This window comes from Hemicordylus capensis, chromosome 1, assembly GCF_027244095.1.
Source record: "Hemicordylus capensis ecotype Gifberg chromosome 1, rHemCap1.1.pri, whole genome shotgun sequence".
Classification (NCBI taxonomy): Eukaryota; Metazoa; Chordata; class Lepidosauria; order Squamata; family Cordylidae; genus Hemicordylus; species Hemicordylus capensis.
In genome coordinates, this window is record NC_069657.1 from 89,276,056 (window position 1) to 89,298,114 (window position 22,059).

At 45.0% G+C, this 22,059-nt stretch overlaps 1 protein-coding gene across 1 annotated transcript in view; it reads right to left on the bottom strand.

The window, feature by feature from the left end:
- Nucleotides 1-2,534: 2,534 nt before the first annotated feature.
- TTC17 (tetratricopeptide repeat domain 17) overlaps nucleotides 2,535-22,059 on the bottom strand; it is a 120,033-nt gene continuing 100,508 nt past the window's right edge. The window contains exons 20-25 of the mRNA XM_053259906.1: nucleotides 19,999-20,119; nucleotides 14,953-15,112; nucleotides 12,711-12,794; nucleotides 10,340-10,459; nucleotides 6,873-7,016; nucleotides 2,535-3,628 (exon numbers count right to left, since the gene is read on the bottom strand). Of these exons, the coding sequence (XP_053115881.1) occupies nucleotides 3,497-3,628; nucleotides 6,873-7,016; nucleotides 10,340-10,459; nucleotides 12,711-12,794; nucleotides 14,953-15,112; nucleotides 19,999-20,119 (761 nt within the window). The 3' untranslated portion in view covers nucleotides 2,535-3,496. The remainder of the gene's footprint in view (nucleotides 3,629-6,872; nucleotides 7,017-10,339; nucleotides 10,460-12,710; nucleotides 12,795-14,952; nucleotides 15,113-19,998; nucleotides 20,120-22,059) is intronic.

The following is a 22,059-nucleotide window of genomic DNA, read 5'->3' on the forward strand; positions in this document are numbered from 1 at the left end:
TCCAGGGACTCCAGCACCTGGCGCAGTCCTTGTTGACCCGGGCGACAACTGAGCCGGTATAGATTTATTAAAGTTACGTCTCACCATATTGTTGATAGGAGAGGCACACTTTGTCTGGCTCCTCTGGTGAGACCTGTCCAGTATGGTTGGACCTCTGGTATAGCTCTCACCTTCCTCAGAGCACGCAAGCCCCACAACCACGCCAAGGTAGTGTCTCACCCGGGGATAATAATTATTATTATTATAGTCCTTGCTACCTAATCTAGCAAGTGAACATTGTATATGCAAGGCTTCTATGCAGTGGCTTACATACTACAAAGTGCTCCACTGATTCAAGAGCAGAGCACATGTGCTGATTCTGTGCATCTCCAAACCCTGTCCTCATTGCTACCAAATGTGGAGAGGCTTAGTGGCAATCAGCACTCTAGCAATGATATCCCATAATTTTAATGAAATAAATGGTGGACTTACTGCCATTGTGGGTGCTGCTGTGGGCACAGGGTCTCCTGAGGTTCCCTCTCTCCCTGTCAGCCTCCTCCAGTCTCAAACAGCTTGTTTTGGGATGTTTCTAGCCTGTTCCGGGCCTCTCTGCACTGGTGGTGGCCATTTTCGAGGCCGCCACACATGAGCACTGGCCATTTGCATGGCTGTGTTGTGACACCCCACCCACCCACCCCCGTGACCATGGCAGCATCCCTTGAGGCCACACTATGACAGTAAGTCTGCCATTTTCCCCCTCTGCGGTTTTTTAAAAACCCAAACAACCTGAACTGGCCCCAGCCTGCTAGGTTTGCCGAGCCGGACCAGTTTGCGTGTGAGCCGGCTTGCACATCCTATATTTCCCCCAGTCTTTTACCTTGAGCTTAAGACATTGAGCCCTGTCTCACGCTTGTGAGAAAGCGCTTGGGGCACGTGGGGAGGAAGGCTGTGAAAACATATGTAGTGACCAGCCTCGCCTCCCACTAAGAAGTTAACAGGGAGTGGACTTTGTCTTGACTGACTTGCTGGTGAATTCCAGGGCAGCCAATCAGTACACCAGGTGGGTGGGACCTAGAGAGCAGTTGCGGGCAATTCTGGGAACAAGGGGGGCAGTCTTTGTTGGAGAGAAGCATGTATGGAAAGGCTTAGTGAGGGGCAATGGAGTTTGCTTTCTCATGGTTGAAGCCAGCATGGAGGTTTCTCTCATGAAATAACTGCAGATCCTTGAAAGGCAGGAGTGCAGGAAGTTTGAATTCTTATCTGGAGTTTGGTGAGTTCAAAGAAAAGGGAAGTTTAGTTAGATAAAAGTTTGCTTAGTCAGAGTTTGCGTTCGAATTTCTATTTCTTTGGTGTGTGTGCTTTTGAATATTCCTGAAACAGTTTTATTATAGTTTACCTGTAACACAATTGAAATAAGAAACACTAGCCTTTGCCCATCCTACCTAGACTATAAACATTTAAGTGTGCATTAAGACAACCTATTTTTGTGACCTACTAAGTCTTTCTAACTTTGCCCATCCTACCTAGACTATAAACATTTAAGTGTGCATTAAGACAACCTATTTTTGTGACCTACTAAGTCTTTCTAACTGTATTTAAAAGCTGAGAAAGCCTCAGATGGAAGCAGTCTGTAGTAATTGAATAAACCTGTTTTTTAAAGTTCTTTTCTTTTTACAAGTCTCTCCGAGTTGGTTTTTAACTCAGGAAAAGTGGGGGGGGGGCGCGAAGGGGGAGGTCTCTGGTGCAAGCACATCCTCAGATGTTTATTTATTATGAATTTAACACGTTTGTATACCGCCCAAAATGCAAGTCTCTGATGTTCAGCAGCTATCAGTTTTCTCAACATGTATAGACTTGCACACAGAAGATTTTTGTATTTATCCAATAGCAAAATACAGTTTTCCCTGAGATTCCACCACAAGCCCAAGGAGGGTCAAGCTCTGTCGATAAGAGGGGTGGTGGTGGCAGCCTTTTGAATCTACTGATATTACAGAATAGTTTTAGGAGAAGCCTAGTCAGGCAGCTCAGCAGAGATTATTCAGCATTTCTTTTCCCCACATAAGCTTGCTCTGAGACAACAGCTTTAATCTGCTACCGCATACCTCCCCCACAGACGATTGCCCCATCCATGCTGGCTTCGCTGTGCCCACACAGCAGTGCAGAGGATCAGGGGCCTGGCCCTGGAAATCCCATGATTTGGGATGATTCTAGGTATCCTCTGACAATGGGTAGGAGCTCTGTAGCCTCTCAGCCCTGGCTACAAGCGGCCAGTGCTGGCAGATGATTAAAAAAATGGGGCTAAGGGAGCGCTTGCTCCCTTAACCCCGTTTAAGAGGCTGGCCTCTTTGGTGGGTTTGTCGCTGCACGTCTCCCGGCGATTCTTATGATCAACCAAGACCAGGCTTGGCTTTCTTAGCCTGGTTTTGGCTGATGTCTATGCTCAGAGAGAATTAGTAGCAGGACCAGATTCACTAGAATCTTGGGTTCCTAAAACCACACAGGGGAGTGATTAAATTAATGCCTGTAAAGAGAAAAATGGAAAAGAGAAGACAACATTCTGTTCATTAACATAACCATTTATTTTTGTTCCAAATTATGTGCCCTGTTGATTCAACAATGAGTTCTGGAGCATCAGGTCCTTCTCACTGACCAAGATGGATGCTGATTTGGAAACAGACCATTTGCCTTATTTGCTATAATGCTCTCACTTCCTCTAGCTTTGAGAGACAGTGGGAGTGTGCGCACACACGCCTTCAACGCTTGCACCTTACTCTCAAATGGGTAACACATCTTGTTAACAAATAATTAGTAGAGACGTACTTAGAGATGAAGAGGGCTTCAAATATATACGAATATAAAACCTCTTAAATAGCTTTTTGTCTTATTCATTTGACTTTTCTTCTTGTAACCAAACACAAATGATTTTACATTAGATGCTGCTGTCACCCTTTCTCCACCTTCCCTCCCCCCAACAAAAACAACAGTAGATAAAAAGGCTGTTATGTTCTTAATACACTTTACAAATGGTCTGACTGCAACCATCTGCACTTATCTCACTATCTATCTCTGAGCTGGTAATGCTGGAATATGGACTGGGTAAGGTGGGTAAAACATGAGTTCTCAATGGATGATATGCTAATTATGGCTTCTTGTTGCATACAGTGTCTGGTGCAATGGTGTGCTTTGCATTTTCATATATATGTTAAGACAAGAAGCAGATTACATCCTATGCTGGCACCAATTTAAGTAACATGGAAACATCTAATGATGTTTGGGTCACAGGCATGTGAAAGGTTTCTTGGCTCAGTATTTATTTATACAGATGTTTGGTAAAATATATTTACCACAGTTCCCCCAAAGATGCTTCTGTTTCTGAATAATAAAAATGACCCACTAATTCCTGGTAGAAATCCTGGTTTCCCAATTAGCACACCTCATTACAATCAGAATAGTGAACAATGATCCTGTTGTCTTAAAAAAAGAAAGAAAAAGAATAAAGGGAGGAAGATTGTGGTCCTTAAGGAGAACGTCTTTCATTTTTCATGAGTAAATGACATTGAATGGCATGGATTCGATTCTTTGCTGGTGCAAACTCAGGCTGGAGTTTCAGTGTTGATTCATACCATCTCATGGCCTTCTCAAACTCCTCCTGTAGGGATCACAGATACAATGGTCAGTGGTCAATGTAAGTTAAATCTCAATACAAACAGTCATTCATACAAACAAAGCTTCATGACATATTACATTAAGAAAGCCCCCAACTTAGAAACCCACACACATACAAATGAGCCATTGCTCTTGGTTGCTATGTGTGTTCCGAGTTATGAACATGCAACCTACAAACAAACTTTTGGAACACAACTATCAGTGAGAACCACCGAAATGGGGTTTGCGGGGAGAGTGGGCTTAGCCCGCTTTCCCTGCAGACAAGCAGTCAGTGTGCTCCGGGCGCCCAAAACGACTGCCTACACAACTGCCAGCTCCGTTATGGAGCCGGCGGGGGCTGGGGGGATTGGGGGCCACGTGGCCCCTGAAGTTCCAGCATGCCCTGCGTGAGAGAGACCTCCCTGTCGGTGGTCAACTCATGAGTTGCCGTGGTGTGGAGCCGCACAGCAGCAACACACAATTGTAGAGCCTGGGTTAGCGGACCACTTGAGAGCAACCGGGCTCGCCTGGTGGTTTTCACAGTCATCAGAAAGCAGGCTAGGCTCCCTTAGCCCACTTTTTGGTGATCGTGAGAATCACCTCAACCTGTTTGTAAGTTGGGGACTTCCTGTATAGTCTACTGAATAAGCAATTGGGCTATGATGTTGAGCTTTAAGTTGAAATCTCTCTCTGTAACTGGGCTCACTTCATTAGCTCCACACTGGTTACAAAATTAATGTATATATTACATATTACATTCTCATGGCAAAAAGCGGTGTGGATTACAATGCTACAGAACAATTCTGTATTCTATTCTATAGCATGATTGCTGCAGATCTATGTGGCCTTTGTGTCATGGTAGCCACTGAAAAATGGAATTGTGGGTGCACTGTCCTATAGAACCTTTTTGTGTGAAGCAACTTATTGGAAAAGGTGATCAATTTCAACTGCACTAGAACTGGCTAAGCTGCATAGCTCCCTTCATAAGGATGTTGTTGACTACAGTGTCACAATAACAATATATTATTATTTCATTATTCTTTTTACATTTATATCCCACTCTTCCTCCAAGGAGCCCAGAGCGGTGTACTACATACTTGAGTTTCTCTTTCACAACAACCCTGTGAAGTAGGTTAGGCTGAAAGAGAAGTGACTGGCCCAGAATCACCCAGCTAGTTTCATGGCTGAATGGGGATTTGAACTCGGGTCTCCCTGGTCCTAGTCCAGCACTCTAACCACTACACCATGCTGGCTCCTATATGAACTAGGTTTAAGTCATAGACCAGTACATCAGGATTCTGAATGGCAAAATGGCAATGGAAATGGAGTATAGACGGCTAGCACTTGAAATCCACAGTTTTTACTGTAAGTGAGAAGCATCTGCAAAATGTTTGGAGTGCCTTGGATGCGAGAAGATATGTAATCTGACAGAAGGCTAAATTAATTGAACTGTTTCCTTTGTACTCTGGCTTATGGTTTAGCACAACCCCCTTCCATCTTAGCACCTCCTTCTGTAAACAGAAATAATATGTGCACATTTCTGAGCGGTATAGCTTTTTAAAGCCCTTTGAAAAGGCTTACAGTTTTTGAATGAAAGATATGAGAATTACAAGAATTAGTTTATACAGTATACAGCAATGAATTTTGACAGGAAGAAATGAGTCATGTGGAGTTATGCATGACAAGATGCACCAGGTTAGCATCTTGTCAGAACAGTATAAGCAAAGGGAGTAAAAGAAATTACACCATCACTGAAAAGACATAGGATTTCATGGCATCATCAACTAAGATCTATTTTTTTCCTTTGCTGCTCTCTATTGCTCTTATACCAAACAAAGTACTTCTATCCTGCTAGCATTCTCATGTCAAGATGTTCCTCCCATCTAGCGTACCAGTTCATGAGGCTAGTTCATTCCCTAATGATCCAAAAGTTCCAGACTTGTATCAAACATCAGACCTCCACAAGCGTATGACAGGTCATTTGCTATTCCTTCCCTTAACCCTATTCTTATTTGAGTGAAGGCTGCCCCTTCTAATGGGATAATGCAGACACAAACATATCTAGCGCATTGTTTGCATGGAAGCGTAAGGTAGATAAGACGATGTATGGCCAGCTTTTTGATACAAAGCCCGCCCCCCTCCCCGGCATGTACTGTATGGGAAGGGCTGCTGCCCCCTCTGCAGTTGCTGGATTAGAAGGCAGCAGATTGGAGGAGGAGCCTATAATGGCTCTGGTGACTGCACAAGAGTGGACAATGACAAGGGCAGGAGACAGCGATAAAATCTCTCCAGGCGTTTTAGGATTTGGATGTCACACTGCACTTCTCCATAAGCTAAGGAGCATGTGTGGTCTGCAGCGGTCTCTTTAAGGCCTGCCAGGCCTCCTGCCATGGAACAGCAATCTGTGGGTGGAACAGGTGCCTACAACTTGACCCCACAAAAAAGAGGACAGTCATGCATGCTGAGCAAACCTCCTCCCTTCCTGATCCCAGGCCCTAAGGGTCAAATGGGAGACTGAAGCAAATTGCAGGGAGTCTCCCTACACCCTACAGGTAGGGGCTAGGGGAGGCAGGCACTCCACCCCAAGCTCCAAACCTGGCTTGGTGTGTGTGTGTGTGTGTGTGTGTGTGTGTGTGTGTGTGTGTGCCAGATTCACAAAGGTGCTCAAGGACTAGGCAACTGATAACCATCAAAAGGGAAGACTGTCAGTTGCATTCCACCTCCACCTCCTCCAGCTAGGAGTGTGCACGAACCGCAGTCCGAGCACTGGTTCAGTGCCATGGGGAGCAGAATAGGGAGCGGGAGCTTTAAGAAAGAGGAGAGCAGGTCCTTACCACCCCATGCAGTTCCCTGCTGGGGCTGCGCTCATCCCAAGTACCCCTGCATGGTGACAACACGCACATGGTGTCTGCGTATGTTCGGGCACCATTTGCTTGATCAGCATGGTGTTGCTGACCATGTAAATAGGGTGTGAGCTGGTGGCGTGCGGGGGTACTTGGGACAAGCACGGCCCCAGCAGGAAGCTGCATGGGGTGGTGGAGAGCATGTAAGAATCTGCTCTCTCCTTTCTTAAAGCTCCTGCTCCCCTCCACATGGTGCCGGACCGGTTTGGCACCGAACCAGTGCTTAAACGTCAGTTTGTGCACACCTCTACTACATGGTTCTTCCATCTTGCTCCTAAACATTGCCAATCTGGAACACTGAAGGCTCAGCATGTTATGCAATGAAATGAAGAGTCACTCACTCACCATTGCTACATAGACATTAGCCAGTGTGAAATGATTGACGACAAAGTGTGGGGCAATTTCTACTGCCATTGTAGCCACAATGATGGCATCATTCCAAAGCTTTGCATTGTGAAAGATGTTTGCTAGGCTTATGAGTGGCACATCCTGAAAGAGAAGAAAAGCAGAATAAATCCAGTGGGAAGATTATGTGGTTTTAGCCTTAATGAAATCATCTGCAGTGGTGATTGTTGACTGAACTGATTGTTTATAGGCTCAGGTTTCACTGCAGATTTTAATGTATACTGGCAAAATAAAAAAGCCAGCTGTTCAATAGGATTAGGTTTTAATTTGTAGGCTTCTTTTCCACCAAAGATTTTGTGTTCAAAGTGGCTCACAATATACAACAGAAACAACAGCAATATGTAAAACACAGAAAACATAAATGAGCTTTTAAAAAACCAATATCAACATTTTAAAAACAATTCATTTCAAAACACAATGCTGACATTTTAATAATATTTCAGCAGCTCATTAAACAAGTTTTAATATTTCAAAAAACCCATCAAACCAAACATTCCATTCAGATGCCAAAATACAAAGATACCATCCAGAATAATCAACCTGGTAATGTCCCAGTGCACTTCATTCCAATGGAAGCCTCATGAAGTCTGTTGCCTGTTTAACCAACAGTGTGCCATCAGAAGAAACTCTGCAGCCATATGATCCGTCTAATCAACCAAACAAGGTGTAAAGACATCCTAAAATGGCAGTGCCCTTTTCCTTTTAAAAAAAAAATTGCAGAAAGAAGAGGTTTACTTATACTTTGAAACTTGGTGCTGCTGGAAAGGAGGGACGTCATCCTGTAGGCCAAAGTGGGGACAGGGCACCCGATGCCAGGCAGGAGGCTAGCCAGATGTCCACCTTTATAGCTACATGGGGTAAGCTGGCCCACTGCCATTACAGCCAGCAGCCAAGCACAACCGGCCACCATAGCCACCACCACCACCACCACCACCGCCGCCGCGGCAAGACAGGGGCACATCCATGTGCTCCCATCTACTTTTTCAACTCTTGCCAGAGAAGTACCTGGCTGCGTCTGGTCAATGGGGCGACAGCATGGCACCCCTTCTGTAGGGGCTCCATTCACATCTGTGTGACCTGATGGTCCAGTGGCAACATGAGAAAGCTGCAGGGATGCCAGGAGCCATGGTGAACCTGTTAATGTCTGCTTTGTGGACCCCACTGGACATCACTTCCAAACTGCCACGTATACCATTGATTCGGGAGAGAATGACAATGAGACTGACAGGGGACCTGCAACTACTGATACCAATCAACCTCTCTGAGGAGGACAGCCAGGCTTCCTTCTTCAAATGTGGGATCCTTGAGGGGGCAGGACTTGGGTTTCAAAGCCACTGGGACTATTTAGAAGACCTCTTAGAGGAGATGTTTCACCACATACCACCTGGTGTCATATCTGGAACGGGGGTCGCCACAACAGCCAGGGCAAAGCAGGACCATGGGATGGCAGTTGAAGGCTGGGTCCCAGTGAGCACAACCTTGTGGATCAAGGTCGCACCATTCTGGATCGCTCAGATGAGAAAAAAGATATACTGCAATGGATAGTGCAGTCCTCAGGGATGGTGGTGGTGGGTGGGGTTGTGTGATGAATGTGGAGGAAGTGGGTTGGAAGTGGTGTTTGGGAGGGGGTGCTTTTGTGTGTTGCCTGTGGATGTCATCAGGCTTCAAGCGGTGCTTTGCGTTCTGGGGTGGGGTGTGTGGTGCCCGAGCATGGTGCTGTGGAGGGTGTGCTTTTCCCATTTTCAGGGGGGGTAATGAGGGGTGAGGTGAGGGACCATAGCAGGGCGAAAGGGTGAGTGTCTGCCCTCCACCAAAGCAGTTTCCTATCTAAAATGGTAGGATTCATTGCACACAAATCTTTATAATGCTCTCCCTTTCCATGCCCCCTCTCCGCAGCCACACTAGAGAGAGAGGAACCAAGCCAGCCACTACCATTACCAGAACAAACAGCATTGCCAGCTGCACCCACCTTGCCAGGGCCCGCGGAGGAGCCAGCACCCACGCCTATGACCCCACACAGGCCCATGACCAATGATGAGCGTATGGCTCAGCTGTGCAACAGGAAGCATATTGAGCAGTTGCCAAAGGGCCTGGTCGTGCAGCATGCAGAGAGCTCCCAGGCCACCTATGATGTGCTGCATGAGCTGGACATGAGAGAGGGGGAAAGGCAGCTCTTCGAGGTCACAGACCTGTGTGTGCTTACGAGCACACTGTGAGGGAGGTAGTGGGTGCCCTTGGAGCAGTCTGATGAGGCTGGGGAGAGGTGGTTTAAGGTGGGAAGATGCGTGGTGTTGGAATGGTGTGCCACCCTTTAAACCTCTGATAGGGCCATTGCCCGCACCTGCTGCAGCAATTGGAGGGATTGGAGACTGCAGGGATTGGAAATTGCAAACACCTGCCCTTGCCTTGGTAATGAAAGTGCTGCCAGTGTATCTATGCATAATAAAGTTTCCACATTTAAAACAGAAGCATTGTGGTTATTACAAAATGCTAGTGCAGAGTTCCCCGCTCACACCTAGCCAATGGTGGGGAGGGTGACAAGTGGTTTGGGGGGTTTGATGGGGAAGGTAAGGACATGGGATTCCACTTGCAAGTGGTGGGGAGGGTGAGGAGTGGTTTGGAAGGGGCAGGGAACGCAATGTGATCCCCATTGGTGGAGGCAGGGGAGGGTGATGGGCTGCTTTGGGGGTTGGATGGGGCAGGGAGGGAGATGGGATCCTCCATCCAACACCAAGACTTGGCCTGCATGGCACGGGCTGCGCTGGGAGTGTATGGCGGGGACTTGCATTTGCTCAATGTGGCTGTGTATGGGCCCGTGGGTCCCCATGTACTCAAAGTGGAGGATGTGGAGGGAGAGGAAAGTGTTATTTGGCAGCCATGGAGGGGGGATGGCAAGCTGCCATAACTCGGGGACCCAACCCTTACGCTGCTCGCATGCCATGCAGCAGAATGCACAGAGCTTTAAATACAATGGTGCCCCCACCCATGACCACCCCACCCCCTCATGAGGATGTTTCCCTCTGCTGCAAGTATTTGCCCTGCAATCCACTTTTCTGCTGCAATTTTATTAAGACAACATAGTTGGGAGTACAGTGAGCAGGAGGTCAAGCTGTCATTGGCCTGAAGAAGCAGGAGCTAGCTGAGTGCACACCACAAGCCCCCTTCAAAATCATGGTCAATTGCGGCCACTCCACAGTCGTGGTGATGTTTTGCCCACAGTCTGGCCGTGGAGCTTGTTGGGATCTGCCTCAGCAGCCGAGCAGCAGGGAGGGGCTCCCCTCTCCTGGAACTCATTCATATTAGAGGTAAGGGTGGAAACCAGTAAAAACATTCAATCTGCTTAAAACTGAAAGCTGGAAATCATCAAACACATACATAATGTCCAAGAGAGGCAATATTACACACACCTTCATGTGGTAGGGTGTATGATGCAAGGCTTGCCGAAGGCAGTCAATTGCTTTCTTCCCTTGACCCTTGACCCTCCAGTAGAGGGCTGCCATGCTGGAGAGGACCCAAGAGGTTTGATTCTGGTGGGGCACATCAGACAAAAAGGGAGGAAATGTTAGTATATATCACACTTATTTTTATTCCAAGCCCTTATTATTTTCCTCCCCCATCATATGATTATTCAAATTCAGAAACCCAAACTTCTATTTGAATGAGTAAAAAACATACTGGATGACATTCAGACTAACGAAGTGTTGGTGCAGCACTTGTGCTACCGGGAAAGGACGAGTTTGTTTTCCACTTCCCTCTGAAGCCAACTGTGATTCACGAAAATATGTCTTTGAAGGCTGAGCAGCCCTCAGGGATATATTTTTCGGAGTCATAGTTGACTTCAGAGGGAAGGGTTGGTAGATGAAAATAGCTCCTTTCCTGTAATAGCTCCTTTTCCCGAAGCAGCCATTTTTCAGTTACTAGCTGGGCTTGTAGGAGAGCCTCCAAGAGCAAGTAAATGTTGGCATACAAGAGCGCTGTAAGACCCACCTATTCAGGCAGGCAGGCTTTTGGATAATGCTTAGAATAAAGGTGTTTAGAATAATGTTTCCACTTTTGGCTTTTAATCTGATTCGTATTTTTCTTCTTCTGTTTTATTGGTTTTTGATGGGCTTTGTTTTTAAAATGTATTGTGAGCAATACATTACATGTGCAAGCGAGGTGGGACGGGAATATTTTAAGGGGAGAAAAAGAGAGATCAAAGTTCAGTTTTACCCCTGTGATTCTGCATGATGACAGATTGGAATGATGATCAGACATCATTCCAGACAGCCTTTGGAATGATGTCTGAATTAAACACATTGAAGCAATTCGCATGATATGGAACTGGTCCAATGCTGAGATATAGGAACAGGAACCATCCAGGAACCATCCTACTTTGTTTTGCCTCTGAAATCTGATTATAGCAAAATAAGAGCCAAGCCAGACAAGACATTAAGCATATCATACTCTCCTATGCTTGTGTGTTTCCCCCGCTTTAAAATAGCAGCTGTTCAAGGCATGTGAGAGATTTAGATTGGAATCATGGCGCACAGGTGGAGGAGGGCTTTAGCCCTTTGCACCCCTCATTTTCCTGCCAAAATTGCACCTTCCTCCAAGTAGCTCTTTGCCCCCGAGTGTACCACTGCAGCAAATGCCATGGTTGGGGACAAATGGCTGGGAAAATGGCAGGATTACCAGGAAAATACAACTACCGTACTACTACTACTACTTCTACTAATACACACACACACACACACACACACAATGCACTTCAACCAAAATTCTCAAAGCGGTTCACATAGAAAAAGAAATAACACATAAATAAAATGGCTCCCTGTCCCCAAAGGTCTCACATTCTACAAAGAAACATAAGGCAGACACCAGCAACAGCCACTGGAGGGATGCTGTGCTGAGGTTGGATAGGTCCAGTTGCTCTCCACCTGCTAAATATAAGAGAATCACCACTTTAAAAGGTGTCTCTTTGCTCAGTTAGCAGGGGTGCACATGACAATGACAGGGGTGCATGAACTCCAGCCACCTGAACTGCAGTCTATCTGGAACCTGCCTCCATCCCAGCTTCTATTTTAAATGGGGGTGGGGGGGATCACTAGAGATGATGACTGACATCCAGAGCAATGGAAGGCTTGCGGAACAACATTGCACTAGGACAAACCTGTTGAGCTAGGTAGATGTGCTGAGTCTGGAACTTGCACTTCAGACTAGTGTTACAGCCCACAGCATGCCTCATTTAGTTTAAAAAGGGAGTTTTGCACAAGAGCACAATTCTGCAAATCCTTGTTTTTTAGCGCAACAAAGTTATCCTTTTGCGCTAGCACAACTTAGCTTGTTATGCAAGCACTCGATTACTCAGGATGTTAGCCAATGCATTTAATGTCTGGCTCTAAGTAAGTTTAAGGTGATAGATACTGAGGCAGAAAACCCCAACTTCACATATACCCTGATGGGGTCTGAGCTGTCAGTGACTGACTGACAATGACAGGGATCTTGGGGACAGCTCATTAAAAGTATCAACTCAGTGTGTGGCAGCTGTGAAAAAGGCAAATTCCATGCTTGGGATAATTAGGAAGGAGATTAACAATAAAACTGCTAATATTATAATGTCCTTACACAATTCTATGATGCGGCCACATTTAGAATACTGTGTACAATGCTGGTCACCGTATCTCAAAAGGGACATTGTAGAACTGTAAAAGGTGCAGAAGACGGAAAGGGGAGACATGCTAGAGCAGTGGTTCTTCACGATTCTCATCTTGTGTTCGATCAGTTGTATGCACCTACCTTTTCTAAATCTTTGGCTATCCGCGTACCAACTTGTTCCAATGACTGTGGTGGATAATGGTCTTTCCCAAGATTCTGCAATACCTGAGGAACAAGAAAAGGAAACACCGCAGAGACAGTTAAACTACATCAGCTCAATATTTATTTATTTATTATTTATTTATTAGATTTATATACCGCCCTTCCAAAATGGCTCAGGGCGGTCAATATTTTCCTTGAATCTGTATCCTGCCTTTTGAAAACAAGATCTCTTCCCTTCTGACTGTTAAGCACACTGCTCATATATCTGTCATTCACTTTTTTGCATCCCAGAAATGCATGATAGCTAAGTATAGAAAGATATTGTCAGCTGTGCTATACTGAACAAAATTGTGGTTTATGATCCATCTAGATCACCAGAATCTGATGAGGTAGGTGTTCAGGTGTCTAAAAATATCATATTTCAATTGTTATGGACAGCAAGTTTACGGGCTTCATGACTGTGCAGAAAAACATATAAAAATCATGGAAAGAGCCTGTTAAGAAGCCAGAAGGTTCTAGAGTAGAGTTTTAGAAATCAGGCCTTTGACAAAGATCAAGTTTCCTAGCTGTACACATGCATTTCCCTGCCCAGTGCATTGTTATTCCTTTGCCACTAAATTCCCTACAAATAATTAACAATTTTGCATAAGTTCAGATTTAGCAAATGAAATCAATTAGAAAAATGACATAAATGCAGATATTGGTATAATGTATTCGGAAGGCAGGTCTGGCATTTCCTGATCATAAAACCTAAAAAGAAATCTATATCTCCCCCACCCCACAAAATATCATCCAGTACAGTTGTATGGATGCAAGAGGGCTTGGTGGGTAGCACAGCCTCAGGAGGAGTCTGTTCAGGTACATCAGGTTGTAGAAGCTCGCAGGTTGATCTTTAATTGTAATTACTGTTTGGTATACTGATGAAATTTAAAAGTATAAATGCTTCAATTTCATTTCATTTTTTAAAGTAAGATCTTTTCTGCTAACTAAGCTGTACACAAGACGATATAGTGGCAATGATATATGCATACTCCCCTACTCGAGACAAGATTTAATGTTAGGGAAGAAAGGAAAGAGGCAATGAAATTTAATGGTCTGTAAAAGGGTTAAAATTTGTTCTGTAGAGTCATCTCTTCCTCCCTCCTTTCTCCTGTTCTTGGATTGGTTATTTAGATTCAGTTGCTGTATTTAATTTTAAGAGTCTCCAGCTGTTTGAGATAGACAATGATGTTTTAACACTGAAATAAATTTCCTCGAGTTTGTAAGATCTTCTTTATTTATTTATTTATTTATTTATTTATTTATTTATTTATGTTTTATCTACACATTAAAAGAGGTCTTAAATCTTGTCTGGAATAAGCTGTACATAGTTTGTTTTGTGTCTTTAAAACAGTAAAATAAGTTTAAATACAATACCAAATAAGTATTGTATATATTTAAATTCCCAAATCTTCACTTTTTTCCTGAAAACAACAACAACCCGGAAATAGTTTTTTCTAGGGTTTCAATTTTTGTGTGTGGAAACTTTACATCTTTACACAAGTCATTAGACTGTTCTGTCACCCGTCTCTATGGGTACTCTGTCTCCCATGAACATTTAGTGTCATATTGTTTCAATATCAGTCCTATCCATACTTTCCTGAGCATAAGCTGAGCTCCACGGAACACAATGGCCAGCATGATGCACAACATATCACTGCTGTAACACTCTGCCCCAGGGCTGCTGCAGACTCATAAGCAGCTCTGACACTGTTCAGAATGAGCAGTTGTGCAAGTAGCGCTACCAGTTTTCCATATTGCAGTGAATGGAAAGAACTGGAGTAGAACTGCCTGGGCAACTGCTCATTCTGAACAGCATGAGGGCTGCTTATGAGTCTGCAGCAGCCCCAGAATGGGGTGTTATGGTGATAGTATGCTGTGCATCATGTCAGCCATCAGGGATTGCTCTGGCAGTGATGTTAGCATGTACACACTTTTCATTTTTCCTGTGCTTCTGGTTTAATGTCAAAGTACAAGCCAGGAGTGCAGGAAAAGGCCTGTGTTTGGGCAGTCATATGGTCTCAGCCAGTAGGTGCAATCTGTCAACATCTATTTCATGCATGCTGTTTGACTATCAGCTGTGGTGGTTATTCACTGCTAGCCATAGGCAACAGTTCCTAGGGGAAAGGACCTATAACTACCCACCAGTGGGTTTTGAGGCCACTTGACAAAAGAAGCCTACCTCTTTCAGCTGACTCTCTCCCATGTAATGAAGACTAGCCCGATTGGCAACACCTTGGAGGTGATCTAAGGTATGCATGCTGGTAGGTAGATTGGCATTGCAGAGAGGTTCCATGGCTGGCTCTTGCAACAGAGTGGCAAAATCAATGTGTTCTGTAATACTAGAAAGGAAGGGAAGACCAAGTTTAATCATAAAGGAACTCTTCAGACAATATGAGACTGAAGGACAGAAGGTCAAATGCAGCAAGAACTTATCTACTTTGAATACCTTTATATGTTTGCATCTTTAATTGGCTTCAACTAATTTATGTTTAAAAACAACTACCCCGCCTTGTTTAAAAATTTTAATAAATTGTTTAATAAATTTTTGGATTAGAAACAGAATTCAAAACAAAATAAAACCATCAATTACATTAAAATTATGGTGGATTTGATTTAAATCAAATTGATTTAAAATCACTAGTCAGAAAGAGTTGATTTACTCATTATTTTATACTTTAAATGCATTTTGGTTGCTTGATATAATTTTTATACATGTTCTTCCCTACTCAGATATTTGCTCCTTTCCGCCGTGAATGCGACAAGAGGGTAATTTGCGCTAGGTCATTGGGGAGGCAGTATTGTTGATATGTCCTCACTATCACGGAAGTTTGCGAGAAATGGGAAGGAGGGGTCCAAGCCACACGATTGGGACCATTCCCTTCTCCAAACGGGTTTGGAGCCATCAGTGCATTATTAGAGTGCAAATAATCTTTATGGGGGGTGGCACCTAAGAAGTGTGAGTCTACTTCCTCACCAGACAACAGTGGACCCAACTCTCAATTGTGAGTCCTGCTTCAGGATGTCTCTGCAAGGCTTGAGTGGCTGGAGCAGCAATCAGGTTTGAGCCTTCTGGGGACAAGCAGGTCTGCAGCAGGTGCATCCTGTGATGGGCTCACCGCATTGGGGGAGCAGGTGCAGTGGGTTGAGTAAATCATCATCAGGGACTATAGTGGCTTCTCACCTTCCTGTTTCACCTTCATCTCAGATGGGTGTTGGGCAAACACAGATACCCAGGACTCCTACTTGGGATGAAAATTCTATGGCGAGAGTTGCAAGGGAGCACAGAATTCTCTTTTCTGTTCCAACATCTCTGGTCCCATTGGGGCCTACTCATGGGGGAGTCATAGGACAGGGCGTTGTTCTGCCAGGGCCAGCTCTCCTTTCAAGTCCCGACATCTGTGCTGGGGACACCAGGAGCTGTGACACCCAGCAGGACTCCTAGATATTGGACCCCATTTGTACAGGTCTTCCTACAGGAAAGGGTTGAGCAGGCCCTCAAGTACTGTGGAATCAGCTAGATGTGTCACGGCAGCAGCCACGGCTTTTGTGCCTCAGCCAGGTGGAGATGGTGATCATGTGCAACTGGTAGGCACACACTGTCAAGCTGAGAGCAACCTCACCAATTTCAGAATGCCTAGTTCAGTGCCTCAGGGTCAAGGAGCCAGAGGGCCATCTGGGCATGACACAAATAGCTAGCATCCAGTCCCTGGTAATACAACAGAGACCACCATATCTGTGGGAGGGGTTTGGGGTCTTGACACGCAGACAGGAGTTTTGGCGCTGAACCGAAATCCTGGAGAAGTCAATGTGAATTTTGCCTTCTGGTGTTGCAACTGGTCCTCTCAGTGTAACCTGTATATGGAGATGACAGCTCCCCTGTGTTGTCACCTCCAGCAGGCCACACACACACACACACACACACTGATGATGATTTTTACATTTATATACCACTCTTCCTCCAAGGAGCCCAGAGCAGTGTACTACATACTTGAGTTTCTCTTTCACAACAACCCTGTTAATTAGGTTAGGCTGAGAGAGAAGTGACTGGCCCAGAGTCACCCAGCTAGTTTCATGGCTGAATGGAGATTTGAACTCGAGTCTCCCGGTCCTAGTCCAGCACTCTAACCACTACACCATGCTGGCCCTCTAATCACCACACTGGCCCTCTAATGATCTGGAGGGGAATACATTGAACTGTTTTTTTCTACTATTTAGAGACCCCAAGACCAAACTGTTGGTAAAGGATGGTATTTTTATTGCTCTTCTGAGGGAAATGGAGCAAGTCAAGTGGTCCAAAGCAGAGAAAAATTGGGACAACTGGCTTTCTGGTTATACTATCTTCATGGCAGTTGTGTTGCAAGCCCAGCCCTGGAGCGTTGCGACTTTGATAAAATACTTAGACGTTATCCAGTGGACCTATAATTCCTACTTGGGTTCATCTTCCCTGTCTTTATGGTGAGCAATTCCAGGTGTGTAGTGCAGTAAACCTTGGGACTGGAAGGATGAGAAATGGTGGTGGGACCTCATGTCCCAAGATAAGGCATCCTCAGGAGAGCGGGCTGACAGTTGCCACATCTGGTCAGTAGGTATGACTAGGGGCACCTGTTGGAGAGCTGAGGCAGGTAGGCAATTCTTAGTGAAGGATGGGGGGAAAAGACTTTGTTGGGAATGGGAATGGTAAGTGTTTTTGGACTCCTTGCAGATACAAGCACAAATGGTCCCATCGTGGGCATAATCACCCAGCATCCAATCACCTCTGGGCTTTCCTCCCTTTGGCACTATGCTGTCCCCACCCCCTTCTTCACTGGCCTTCCCCTGCTTCACAAGCCCAGATGACACCCTTCTTCTCACTTGCTGCTGGCCTCACTTTTGGGCACACATCACCATTAATTAAACACCGAGGCAGTGTGGAATGGATATCCAGCAATGGCAGCTTCACCGGTGGCCTTTCCTTGTGTTGCTGCTGTGCCAACACCAGATCTCTCCCCCCCCACCCCCCAATCTTATCTCCCTAGCAGAGGAGAAAGAGAGTGTTGGTGCTGGCACAGCAGTGCAGTGACAACATGAGGAGAGATCTGGCAGTGATGCTACTGGAAGCATGCTCCACACTGCCTTGATGCGCAGACAGCAAACAGCGATGTTGCATCCTAGGAAGTGAGGCCTGCAGCCAGGGGGAAGTGGGGCAGGGTGAGGGCCAGCTTCCATTCAGTGGTGGGCTTGGCTCATATTCTGAGCCAGCTTGTAGTTTCCAAGTAGTCTTCAAAGGCAAACCTACATATAACCCATTGCAGCATTTCAGTGCTTCTATGGGTTATATGTAGGTGTGCCTTTGAAGACTTGTAACTTTTTACCACTGTGCATCTTAGTAAGCAAATCCCCAGGACTTGCTAGTCTGGGTGCTCCTGCACCAGCCTTGCATGGGACTCTGAAGGTGGATGTGTTCCCCCATAACGCCTTTTATTTCTATCCCTTGCCTCTATTAAGTCTAGAAAAGTGCTCAGCAATCCCAAATTACTTGTGCAGCACTTGTAGAATGGAGGATCTTGTGGGGAGGGTAAAACACTATGCAGCTTTACCACACATGCATTACTAAGAGTCAGTTTCCAAATCCAAGATAACACATCATTAAAGCATCAGGTTTCACCTTCCCACAGTAGGAGGGTGTAAACGCTGACGTGTCCATTGAAATTTAATGAGGTTAACAGGCTGAAAATGGGGTAGACAGAAACTTCCATAGTCACTAGATTCTGATGGAGAATGACATTTGTTGCTCACTCAGTGTGGTACTATACTGAATAACTACTAAGCTATAGATGCCGATTCTTGATTTTAGCTGCAGCAATATCAAGCAAAGGCTTAGGCCACATGGGAATGTATGATTCAAATGTGTTCTCTCCCAAAGAGCAGCAACTCACACAGCCTTTAGCCTATATGTTCCCATATGAATGTTCCAAAGTTAGTGGGTATGTACAGAAACAGTCAAGACGCAATGGCAGAGAAGGTTCTCAGGGGGCAGAGCTGAGAAAGCTCCTTCTGCCCGAGTCCCTGGAGAGTTGCTGCTAGTGCTGGGCAAGATGGATCAGTCAGTGACAGCTTCATACTGTATATTCGTAACTGCCCCCTATCCATCTACCCAGGATTTTGTTTTTATCAGCAGAGCTTGTGGCAGTGTATCCCATAAGATGATTTTGGCAGTGAATCCCATATAAGTTATTAATGCAATGTGTGATTAAGCACTTGCTTTTGTCTCTCTACTACGGGAATCAACTGAATCAATTTGAGTGAGTGACTCTCAGTTTTAATGCCACAACAGTGGGAGAAAAAAATTCTAACGATCCTCCACACCCAGGCATACTTTTGTCAAGGTATTTTGTAAAAAAAATAATGTAATTTTGTACCACGTTCCCCTCCTCATCATTCCCTTAAAAAGCCAGGGCACTTTAGGCTCTTCTCATCGGGAAGAAGCTCCATTCCCATGAGATTTGCGAGTGCCCTTGCCCTGCTCTGCAAGATCCTTTTTGAGACAGGATGACAAAGTGACTGTACAAAGTATTTGAAGGATGGAGATATATACAAAAATAAGGCAACTGATATCCAAGCATTACGTTACTGGTATTTTATCTCTTTCCCAACACTGATCTTCCCTTTGACACTGATGCTGCAAAGTGAATGGATAGTTTCATTGAGGTATTTATTCACAATGACTCTAAGATCTTTTTCCTAGGTAGTCACAATCAGTCCAGTCCCCATCAGTGTACAAGTTAAGGTAGGCTCTTTAACCTCAAAGCGCCTCACTTTGCATTTACCTTGAATCACATTTGACATTTACTTGCCCTGTTAGAAAATATCCTTCTGGAAGTCTTTGAAGTCTGTTTTGAATTCCACAGTCTCGAGTACTTTGATATCGTCTGAAAGTTGGGCCACCTTATTGCTCACCCCTGACTCCAGATCATTAGGAGTCAGTTAAGAAAAACGTCAGTAAGGGCAAATAAACTGCTGAAGAGCTGTGTTAGCAAAGGACGACATTATCTGGTATCAGAGGATGTGTAGGTGGATAAGCCTGGGATTCTATGGATAACATGATTAGGTTCAAAAAGGCTGCAGTATGCCTGCACTGCAGCCACAGTTCACTGTACCAATCTACTAGGATAAATACTTTAGGCCATACACAGCTGACCTAGCATGTGGGCACCTGACCCAGTTTTTTCACAACAAAAATACTCACTCAATATTTTTAGCGGAAACAGCTAGCCACGTGCTGGCTACCGTAGTAAGCTCGACTCTGCGGAGTTTTATGCACTCATCAGGACTTGGCCAGCCCAGGCTGCGATAGTCTCGCCTTTTTCCTGGAAAAGAACAAACAGATAAAGAAAGGTACAGAGCCATCGTAAATGCCACCAGTTCCAGAGAGTTTAGAAGAGGGCCCCAGTTCAACTACTACAACTATTTATACGTTACATTTTGACAAAGGTTCCCAAAGTGGTTTACACAGATAAAGAAATAATAAATGAGGCTCTACACACGACCCGTGCATAGAGCCAAACTGGACTCCCTTCAGACAAGCAGGAAGCTTGCCCTAGGCGGCCAAATCAGCTGCCCACATGACTAGGGGCGGCGGGGATCGGGGGCCACCTGGCTCCCGGAAGTCCTAGCACTTGCGCGGGACTTTCTGGGGAGACCCCTCCCCCCAAGGACGTGGGGCTTGTTGGAGCCTCCTGGTTGGGAGTCTCCTCATGAGTCGCCACAGTGCGGAGCCGGGCTGTGGTGACTCATGATCGCCAAAATGGGGTTAGTGGAGCACTTGCTCCGCTAATCTCGGGGGGGGGGCAGATTAACTGGGCTAACTGCCAGGCGCCGCACAGCTCCCGGCAGTTCTCATGGACACTTGAAATCAGGCTGGGCTCCCTTAGACCGCGTACGAGCAGTTGTGTGAATAGCCTCAGTGAACAAGATGGATCCCTATCTCCAAAGGCCTCATAATCTAAAAAGAAACGTAAGATAGACATCAGCAACAGCCACTGGAGGGATTGACTATGACTGGGACCTTGGTGCAAAGTCAAAGGCAGTCAAGTGATGGAACATCTTGCTTGGAGACATTCAGGAAGCCCCCCCATCTCTGTTTTTATGTGCCAAGGAAAACCTTTTCGGGCACACTTCCCGGTAATTTGCTTTCAACGTATACTACCGGTTATTAGGGCTACTTACCTCTTTTTAATGTTGTTATTGGTTAGTACCATTACTTTTATAATTGTTTGTTGTTTCTAAATTGTTTTATTAATGTGCTAGCTGAAATGTAATAGGGGAAGAAAACCCTAGTTTCTTTAATTTTAGAACAGACCAACCCATTCATCCTTTTAAACTGGTTCAGGGTACTCACAAGTGATTGATTCAACTGACTGAACAATGTTCAAATCTGTGTTTTAAATTTGTTCAGCAAATAAGCCAAAATACACAAGGGTACATTCTAATCAGAATATTTTTCCATTATTTCCCTATCAATTTTAATGTCCCACAGACTGTCCATGTGGCCAGTTTGGTTTACCTGGACTCAGACCCAATCCTTACCATTCCCTGTGGATGATCAGCAGTTACTGGAAAGGACCCAGAACTTGCCGCCCCTTCATTTTGTTTGGCTTTAATTCAATTATCTTTGCTATAGTAAACATAGTCTACAGAATCCTCAGGATCTGAATTACACTTTCCTTCATGCTAATTCTATTTATATTGTTATTATTTTGGCTATTAAAACAGGTTGTATCTTGCTATACACAAACTAACCACTTCACTGGTACAATAGAAAGCAATTCTTTTAGAGTATTGCTTCTCAAACAGGCTAAGGCTGTAGCCCTATACACAATACCTGGGAGTAAATCCCACTGATCACAGTCAACATACTTCTGAGTAACCATTAAAGGTAAAGTGTGCTGTCGAGTTGGTGTCGACTCCTGGTGACCACAGAGCCCTGTGGTTGTCTTTGGTAGAATACAGGAGGGGTTTACCATAGCCATCTCCTGTGCAGTATGAGATGGTGCCTTTCAGCATCTTCCTATATTGCTGCTGCCCGATATAGGTGTTTCCCATAGTCTGGGAAACATACCAGTGGGGATTTGAACCGGCAAACTCTGGCTTGGTAGCCAAGTCATTTCCCCACTGTGCCATTAGGTGGCTTGGCAGAGTAACCATTACACTACACAAAATACTCCCATATAATCTTCCATCATGATTCATTTGAGGCATTAATAAAGTGAAACCTGAAGTTGTGAAAAAGTTTCACCCTTGTTATTGC